The sequence below is a fragment of the Gouania willdenowi genome, chromosome 8 (assembly GCF_900634775.1).
Source record: "Gouania willdenowi chromosome 8, fGouWil2.1, whole genome shotgun sequence".
Taxonomy (NCBI): Eukaryota; Metazoa; Chordata; class Actinopteri; order Blenniiformes; family Gobiesocidae; genus Gouania; species Gouania willdenowi.
In genome coordinates, this window is record NC_041051.1 from 28,263,725 (window position 1) to 28,274,035 (window position 10,311).

At 36.6% G+C, this 10,311-nt stretch overlaps 1 protein-coding gene across 1 annotated transcript; it reads left to right on the plus strand.

Moving 5' to 3' along the window:
- Positions 1–2,151: 2,151 nt before the first annotated feature.
- LOC114468962 (G patch domain-containing protein 4-like) lies at positions 2,152–9,231 on the plus strand. Its single transcript, XM_028456149.1, has 5 exons — positions 2,152–2,312; positions 5,833–5,962; positions 7,462–7,519; positions 7,997–8,039; positions 8,102–9,231. The coding sequence occupies exons 1-5, from the start codon at positions 2,152–2,154 to the stop codon at positions 8,619–8,621; spliced, it is 912 nt and encodes a 303-aa protein (XP_028311950.1). The 3' UTR covers positions 8,622–9,231.
- The last annotated feature ends 1,080 nt before the right edge of the window (positions 9,232–10,311 follow it).

A 10,311-nucleotide genomic window follows, 5' to 3' on the forward strand; every position in this document is an offset into this window, starting at 1 on the left:
ATTTTTGGGTATTTTGTCTATTCTTTTTTATTATTCAGTATATTTTTTCTCTTATTTTTGTGTGTTTTTGTTGTTGTTTTGTGAGTTGCTGGTAATATTTCATATGATTATAATTTTTAACTAAAAACAAACATTCTAAAACCCCATATTTTTATGTTTTTATTTGTTAGGTATCCTTTCCATTTGAGAAACACTGGTGTATTGTGTAGTGTAGGATCTCTGAGGAGACACACCCAACACATGAAGATTTATTGCTAAGAAACATCAAACACATCAGACGTTATTCCCTGCACTTTTATACTCATCTAGCATGAAAAACCATTAGCTTCTAAATGTGTGTGCGCGTGTGTGTATGTGTGTGTGTAGGAATTCCAGGCCACATACGGGTTAGCACATGCCATCTGCAAAGCTTGGATTGCCTGATGAGCTTAAGGTGCCAGCACAGCGGAGGAGCATTAATATGCAGAACGCTCAACTAAACTCAGAGAAGAAAAGCCAACAAGAACTGACGCTCGGTTCCTCAGAAAATGTGCAAATGTTGATAAGACCAGTGTAAAAAAAGAAGGAAAAAAAACTCAAATTCACAGGATGGCAGATGTTGTTCACAGTGGTTGAGATAATTTTTTTTTTTAAAAAGTCTTTGAAATGCAGCCACAGAAATGTGAAAAGTGATGCCTGGGACTTGACACTCCTGGTGAACTCTGTGAGGAAGCCACAAACACATCAACATTCTCAGAGCTACACCCAACATCTATCAACCTGTAGCCTGTGGGATGGACAATAACACACAACAAGGAAACAAATACAACATCATAGCTGGACTCACACTCACATCTAGGGGTGGGAACCTCTGGGTACCTCACGATACGATACGTGACACAAAGCTCACGATAACGATTATCTCACGATATGACGATACTGCGATTATCAATATATTGGTCAGAAATCAAGCTACAATAATCTATGACAAAACAAGAATTTTTTTTATTTCACATCTCTGAAAGACAATTGAAAAAGTGTCCCATGAAAAGTGACACTATTTTAGTGCAACATTTCTGTAAATAAGTGTCAACATACCAATGTAAACGAATAACTATCTCCAATAGTGCTTTCTGTAAACAATAAATAGGGTCTTTTTTACCAGTGACACCATTATAGTGCAATATACACGCTCCAGCCGCGCGCATGCACTCACTCCTCACATCAGGTTGAAATGTGTGTGTGTGTGTGTGTGTCATGCCCAATGTGTGAGACTTGAGGGCTTTGCTAGTACTGTATATCAGTGAAAGTGCAGTTGGTTAGACGGCCCTCCCCCCTCTTTGGTACAACCCTCCGTCCGGTGTAACCCGCGTGGATTCCGCGGTGATTTCAAAATCAAATGAAAATAACGTAATCACCAAATAAGTCCACAATAATGCATGCACACACTCGGCCTATGTGCAAGCTGCTAAAATAGTTTCAGGTCGAACAGACACCGCGTCAGGGAGAAATTTGCTCCACGCACAGACAGACAGACGGTCCTTGCTTTAATAGATAGATAACAAAACCATCCAGATCTGCTGTTGGTCTGACCTCCTTTTCCATATCAGACCAAAACCAAACACGTTAAATCCTGCCCCAACCCATGTTGTGTTAATAGACCGTTTTCATGACTATTAGTTTTTCATCATTATTCTTGTTCCTACTCTTATTACATATCTTAATATTGTTTCTTTTTAATTTAAATACTTGTGACTAAAATATTTCACTATTGACAAACATTTTGTGAAAAGATGCAAAACTTCCAGATTTAACATAATATTACTGAAATTGTAAAAATGAACACATCATTTTAAACAATTGTAGTTCACAGAGGTATTAATACCGACTTAAAGCTAAAAATCAAACATCGCCTTTTCAAAATAAAAGCATCTCTTCTTGTCATCCATTAGTTAGGGCTCTTGTTTTGAAGTAAACAGGAAGTTTAGACACGTCATAATTTCGAAGCGTAGAGCGAAGAGTCTTTCATCTTAAAAAAAAAAAAAAAGAGCCTTTCATCTTAATACGTCAGTTTGACTAAAGACACACACATAGCAGCAGCTTTAAACAGAGACAATATTATCTTTGGAAAACATCACAGAACAACTGATACAATGGAGAATAAAAACACACATGGAGATTGTTACCAACCAGGTCAAGGTCCTAATGGGAAGAAAAAATACCAGCGCGAGAAACGAGCTCGGAAGCGGGCGAGAGAACGAGCTGCTCTGCTCCAAACTCAGGGAGATGTTTCCACTGAGTCTGTGGTTGTTACCAGCCCTGTGGAGGTTCAGGTAAAACCAATAGTCCAAACCCTGCATGCAGAAGAACAGGTTGGGCTGAATGGAGAAGCAATAGAAGTTGCTCAGGAGTCTGTGGTTGCTCCCAAAAAGGAAAAATTTTTTCAGCGACTCGTCAAAAATGTGAGGAAGCTGTGGCAGAAGATAAAACAGATTTTTATTGGCTCCAAGCAGACACCATGAAAACATGAGTCACATCTAAATGTTAAAAAGTTTGAGTCAGAACGCTGAGAAACAGCCATGTGACTCCAACACAGAGCCGCCATGACACCGGAAACAGCTGAATCAGTGTTTGAATGCAAAAAAATAAATACAAATTTGAAACCCAATAAATTGCGTTTGGAACGCTTTTTTTTTTTAAGTGTAAAAAGTTTTGATGCTCTTGTTTTTTTCATTTTCTCTGAAGATTTGTCTCTCTGTGTTTGTCGCCCCCTGGCGGTTGTTATTGCACTATTTCTACTGTACTGTTCATTTATTTTTTATTTATTCGTTTATTTGATATGGACATAACAACTGCATTGGACAAACTAAATACATTGTTTTCAGTGTTATAGCAAAACTGCTAATTTGCAACACCTGTCCATAGGAGGCAACACATTTCACAATACACAATGCAATACAATACACATTACACTATTTAAAAGGTAAACAATACACATCAGGATACATTTCATAAAGCGTTACCATGTGAGCAGCTTTGACTTGACTTCAGCCAATGTTTCAGACCTCTATAAAAACTGTTCATGTCAGTCTGCAGTTTTAAATCAGTGGGCAAAGAGTTCCACAGGCTGGATCCATTAAAAGAGAAACTGGACTGTCCAAAAGATTTTGTAAATTTTGGGAGAACACAGTCCCCACTGACGAGGCTCTGGTGTTGGGTCTACGGGAGTCCTGACGCCGAACAATGACAGCTGAAAACAGCGGCGACACATGACTGTTCAAACATTTAAAGACCAATTTCAGAGTACTAAAATTTATAAAGTTTTCGAAAGTAAAAAGATTATGTCTATGAATGATGTCACAGTGATGCCATCTCATAGGTTTTCTATCAAATACCTTGACTGCCTGTTTGTACAATGAAACAACTGGCTTGAGTGTGGACGGGGAGGTTTGTGACCAGGATGTAATGCAGTAGGACAGATGTGAAAAAATCATTGCATGCATGTATAGCAGGGCGGCCTGATGGGACAGATCCCTCCTGATAAAACGAAAACAGTTCAAGTTGGATTTGACCTTTTTACACACATTTTTGACTTGACTTTGAAATTTAAGGTTGTTATCAATAATAATTCCAAGATATTTGGTCTCTTTTACTACTTGTATGATTTCATTGTTTATGCTGACTTCAAAAGTGCTGTTAGAGGGTCTTGTTTTAATTGAGAAACAGACAGCAACGGTTTTCTTCACATTTAAGGTTAGGTGAGACAGCTCGAGCCATTTAGAGATGTTTACTAGAGCAAGTGTCAACTGCTGCGCTGCGAGAGCTGGAGTTTTAGCAGACAGATGGATTACTGTATCATCTGCGTACAGCTGGCAGTTGACGCCTTGGCAGCTATCAGGGAGGTCATTGATGTACATTGTGAACAACAATGGCCCCAGTACTGATCCTTGAGGAACCCCCATGTTGTTAGGGAGGAGAGCTGGCATCACCCCATTAACCTTAACGCACTGCTGTCTTCCCTCCAAATATGATTTTAACCATGCTAAAGAGCTTGGTGACATTTTAAAGAGCTGGAGTTTGTTAAACAGAACGCTGTGATCCACAGTGTCAAAGGCTTTTTTTAGGTCTAGAAATACTGCACCGACTTCATACCTGTCAAGTTTTGGATTTCAAAATAAGGGAAATTTCCTGGCGCCCACTACAAGCCCTCCCTCCCGCTCATCCAAGTATCTCTTATATTTTAATATAGATGTACAATAAATCTAAAATACCCACTTATCAACCACTTATTAAATATAATAATGTGATTATAATCTGGTAGGTTGACATTTATTAACATCAAAATGCTGTGAACATTCCTACTAGGGCTGGTGATATGAACCAAAACTCATATCTCAATATATTTTCTTAAAATGGTGAAATATGATATAAATCTAGATAATTTTATCAAATAAAGTTTGACCAGAAAAACAATTCTGGGTTAACTTTGCTGATGAAAAATGCTACACAGGCTCATTTATTAATAAACAGCTGATCAATATGTGACACTCATTAATCATCTAACTGAGCTTTACATGTTGTTCTGAGAAGTAAAAGCAGTGACTCCTAAAACTAGTATTTTGATATATAATAAGCTATTATATATATATTTATGAAATATTATAGTTTACAAAATACAACAAAATAGAAAACTCAATATATCTTGAATCTTGATATATCGCCCAGCTTTAATTCCTAAATTATAAAACAGCCTAAATAAAAATATAAATGTGTATATGAAGCACATGTGTTTATTTAATATACTTACAGTTTATATACAAGTCAACACGTTGTATATTTACCGTTAATTTCACATTGTTTGTCTTTAAGTTTGACATTAACATTTTATTCTATTACATATTTTATTATAATTTCTCATACTCACTCATGTGGTTCTCTGGTATTCACTAATGACTTATTAAACACATTTATTACAGACTTTACATTATTTAACACTTTATAAACAGTGTATATTTGTGGAGCTTGTGATTGGATGATTTTTCATGGTGACTTACGTGGTTCCTTCTGCTGTGGTAGACGTTAAAATATCAGTTATTAATCTAACAGAACGTGTAACTGTGTCACATCCTGATGGTCTTTATGAAGATAAACTCTATGTTATATTTTACAACATATTTACACCAGTTCTTTGTTTTTATCACCAGAACGTCTTCATTCATCATCTCTGTTCTGAGTTATTTCTGGGTTTGTTGCTGATGTCAGCACTAATCTAATCTAATCTAATCTAATCTAATCTAATCTAATCTGGGGATTACTGCTGGAGACCAGGACTCAAGGCTATCAAAGTTGAGCTAGCCTGAATCAAAAACAAATCGCTTATCATCTTTGGTTCCCAAAACCAGCCGTTCAAGGCTATCACATCTACCACCTGGATGGTATGCAGAAAGATGCTCTATGTTTTGTTTTGGTGCATGTACGCTGAGGAGGTTTTTTCCTAGTGTTCTACTGTCCTCCATAATAGGGAACTCAGTTTAGAACCTGTCTTTTCCCCTCACCTCTCCTCCTGTCCTCCCACTTTTCATCTAAGTACGGGGCGCCGCCCTTGTGCGACCCACAGTTCTCCCATCTTATAAATGATTGTCTTGTGATGTTTCTTTGGAGGGGATGAAACTGAAATGAAATTGTGTTGCTCTGTAACATGTACAATGTCAAATAAAGTTGATTCTGATGTTTGCTATTGGCTGAGAACCAGATCATGTGACGTTTTGGGATCATCTTGTGACACAAACAAGCACTGTTAGCCCCGCCCCTTTTATAAAAACTAGCACCTCTGTTTAATATTTTTATATAAAGAAGAAGAAGACGCGGCGGACAGAAAGTGACCACAGGCTGTTTCCGGTGTCATGGCGGCTCTGTGTTGGGGTCGCATGGCTGTTTCTTTGCTTTCCTGAAACTTCATCCAAACAAGAAACAAACCGAGAAGGTAAATAAAGACTTTGTTCAACGAGTGTTTGAGTTAAAATGTCCGTGGCTTAGTTTTTGCCTCTAAAACGTTCAAACGACGCAGAAAAGACGCATAAACACGGCTACTTTAGCGCGACGTTCTGATTCAACTGGTGACCAGTTTAACTGGTGATCGACATCCGGGCAAATGTAGGAAAAGTGTTTAAAACAGATTATATTGTGGCGTTTTCTCGATGTTTGTTTGAATAGTGAGATTTTAGGTGTGAAATAGTTTTTATTATACGCTTGGTTTGTCCTCTATGTTAACTGTTTGTTTACAGGAGATAACGGTGTTAATACAAAATACATATATTCATTTGTGGTTGTCGTGGTTACGCATTACTTTTCTATGAACACTATTTTAATGAATAATAACTAATGTGATTATGAAACAGTCTTTATATGGTCTAAATAATAACCAATGCTGTTTCCGGTGACGGACCTCCCTGAGTCAACCATCACTTAAACCGGTAACCATTTAAACTGGTACACCGTAAGGAAGCTTTGGGTCTGTGTGCCATTATGACTAAAAAGCACCAGAATTTAATGTTAATGAGGCGATTTAGTGAAATTTAATCAAATATGACCCATAATTTTGTACAATTGACATCAATGGTATTTTAATATTCCACTTCAACTATCTACCTATCTATCTATACTATAATTCAAGGGAGGTGTGCGTGTGCGTTTGGCAAATATCTCGACGGGTTCCAAATACCCCGAGTGTGTATATCTGTTATTTTGGAGTAATTTGGTCATTTCAAAATGTTTATTTTAATTTTATTTCACTTCTGGACGGCCCCGAAATGAAACCTATTCAGCTTTTGACCTCAGGGTGTGAGGGTGCATGGAAGCTAAGCTCTGACTACTCGGTTCAAAGGTAAAAAATGCTTTTTGTTTTTTAAAAAAAGACAGCCGAGTTGTAGATAATACTTTAATTTACTTACTCACTCATGTAGTTTGGAGCTTTACGTTTTGTTTTGCACAGTTTTGTTACTTTTCTGATTTGCGCTACAATGTTTATGGAGTTCATCTTAGCATGTGATTGGTGGGGACGATTTGTCATTTTAAACTAATTGTTCCAATAATGACACTTTAAACCTTTTAACATGTTTTGTCTGTTTTTATACACTTTAATTTGTAACTTTTAACCAATTTCTGTGGTTTTTATAAATCCCATTTCACCACCTTTTCCTCCATTTTTAGTCACTTTGAACCTATTTTATTAGTGATTAAAACCAGGATTTTCATCTTTAAGATGACTATAATAATAATAATAATAATAAACGTTCCTGGATAACAGTGGATATTATTCCGATGAATAAATAAATGTGGTTATCACAGATTCATAGAACAATGGACCATCATTTTACTGACTTTGTCCTTTATTTTGGGGGTTGTGGGTAGAACAGGTTGAGAACCACTGATCTAATCTTCTGCACTTATTTCTAACTCTTCTTTTCTTCCTTTGTGTGTCAGAATGGGATCAAACTGAAAAAGACGGCAGTGGAAGACGACGACGCCGTCGTGAGGCTTGGTAGTAGACAATGAAGCAGAGAAAAAGAGCTCTCCTATGGGACCTTTACTCTCCCTTAAACAGTGCGCTGACACGCTCTGGTGGCTGAAGTTAAAGAGTAAATCACAGACTGTTGAAGACACACAAACCCTGAGGATAAAAGGACTTTAGGATGGAAGTCATTCAACAGTCAGTGATTTACTACTAAATGATGTAAAAATCTACTAAATGATGTAAAAATCAGGCTGAATGTTACACTCCAATAGAAAACAATGGGATGTTTACAGGCAGTGGGGATGTGACATCATCAGTCACATGATTTCAAGATGGAGGAACACAGGCTCTAAAACTGTAAAGTAGTCCTATTTTTAAAAGGTAATAAAATAAATATATAGTGCATAATAGTGTGTTTTGTTGCTAGGTGATTTTAAAATGCTGTTTTTATAGGTTTTTGTGTGAAATGTGTTTAAAGATGAACTGATGAATGTTTCTCCTCAGATGCACAGCTGATAAAGGCCTGCGGAGGGCGCACCGCACACAAGTACGTCTGAGATTAAACAAAGAAATCAAAGTTTGAATGACATTATTTATTATTTATTTCAGAGGAGTCAGACACGGTTTGACCATTAGCGCCAAATTAGCTCGACTGGAGCAGCAGGAGGCGGAGTTTATGGCCAAGTACGGCAAGAAGAGCCAATCAGGAAGTTTACAAACTCCGCCCACAAAGGAGGAGGAGGAGACGCAACAAAGGAAGAAGAAGATGATGAAGCAGCGAATAGCTGATGGTGAAGAAGAAGTGACAGAAAATGGAGTTCAGCCCAAGAAGAAGGAGGAGGAGGAAGTGGAGGCAGGAAGAGGTGAAGGTGATGAGAAGAAAAGGAAAACAAAGCGAAAGAGAAACGAATCACACTCCATAGAATCTGAAGCTCTGCCTCCTGGAACTGAGGACGAGAAGAAGAAGAAGAAACAGCCACAGGTTGAAGCTGCAGAAGAAAAAGAAGAAATCAGAGATGTGAGCGTGAAGCAGAAGAAGAAACAGAAAAAGGACAAAATAAGAGGAAGTTCCTCTAAAGAAGAGGAAAATAAAAGATTAGAGACAAACTCACATGTTCATGACTTTTAACGAGACAGCGACGTAAATAAAGACGATTGATCTTCCAATGAACTGTGACAGACACACAATTAATCTGTGGCTCTGTTTGGAACATTCCCTTCACAATAAAAGCATGTCGTTGGGTTTTCAATGGGTATTTGAACCACGTATTGAGAACAACTGATCTAGGCTTGGGCAATATATCAAGATTCAAGATATAATGACTTTTCTATTTTGGTGATATAGAAAATAACAATATCATAAATATATATTTATTTTATAGCTTATTTTGGTTTAAATTCTTGTTTTAGAAGTCGCTGCTTTCACTAATTCTAAGAACATGTAAAGCTCAGTTACATCATCACTGAGTGCATTTTAATCCAGACCTTCATTTAAACATACACACTACAGAACTCACTCACACGTGCTGTCCCTTAAAGGAGAAGAAAACACTTTGTGGCACATATTGTGCAGCTGTTTGTTAATAAATGTGTCTGGCATTTTGCATCAGCAAATTTAACCCTGAATGGTCTAGTGAGTTAAAAATGTAGAGATTTATATCGTTTATCACCATCCCGCCTCCTGACCAATCAGATGTCTTAGAAAACGAGCTGTCCAATAAAAGGAGGATCATTGTGAACACGTCTCTGTGTGGATCTGATGTGACGCTGACAGGAGAGAGAATATTTATCATTATTTACCATCACATCCTGTAGGAAACATTAATATCTACATTAGTAGCTGATTAAACCTCATTCATTCATGTATTGTGTGGTGACGCTGAGCCTCAGTCCTGGAGATAATATATAAATATTTTTCACCTTATGATGTCAGCTGATCTATATGAACACAGACACAATCTGAGCTTTAATAAAGTGAAACTGATCAGAGTGAAAGTTTATTCTCCATCAACTAATATTGTATAAACTCACCCTGTGTTCTTTTCTTCCTGATTTTACTGCAGAAACTGTTGTTTTTGGTCTAAATTATGGATTTTAATTCTTCATATTTTAAAATAATTATTCCTCATTGGTGATGTAAGTTGCTCCACAGTTTCTCTGGGATTGTGATTGGTCTGATGCTGTTAACTCCGCCCCCGTCACAGGAGCGCGCACGTAGCCAGGCTGAAATCACCTGGGTTAGTGAGCGTGTTTATATCCTTCTTCATAGTACAGGGGCTAACTGAGAGGACCCCAGGAAACTTTAGGGTTTATTTAGGATCCCAATCATAAAAACTGATTTTATATTAATACATTGCATTCATATTACATAGAATAGCTGCAAGTTTGCACTTTACAAATATTTAATTAATACACACGTCTAAATACAGAGAACATTTTATCTATAATCTATACTTTGTTTCATTTTAGTTTAATGTTAAACACTTTCAGACTTTTTAATTGTTTATTAAATGCATTGTAAATAAAATCTATTCTTAATCATTTTTTTCATCATTGTTATTCCTTTTATTATTAGTAGTAGTAGTATTATATATATTTTAAAAGAATAATACTTTTGATCATTCTTGTTTCTTAAAATATTAGTTTTTCATCATTATTCTTGTTCCTACTCTTATTACATATCTTAATATTGTTTCTTTTTAATTTAAATACTTGTGACTAAAATATTTCACTATTGACAAACATTTTGTGAAAAGATGCAAAACTTCCAGATTTAACATAATATTACTGAAATTGTAAAAATGAACACATCATTTTAA

Coding starts and splice junctions, on each gene's coding strand:
- LOC114468962 (XM_028456149.1), top strand. CDS start 2,152: ATGGAGATTGTTACCAACCAGGTCAAGGTCCTAATGGGAAGAAAAAAT. Junction 2,313..5,832: donor CCAGCCCTGTGGAGGTTCAG/GTAAAACCAATA, acceptor TTTTATATAAAG/AAGAAGAAGACGCGGCGGAC. Junction 7,520..7,996: donor CGACGCCGTCGTGAGGCTTG/GTAGTAGACAAT, acceptor GTTTCTCCTCAG/ATGCACAGCTGATAAAGGCC.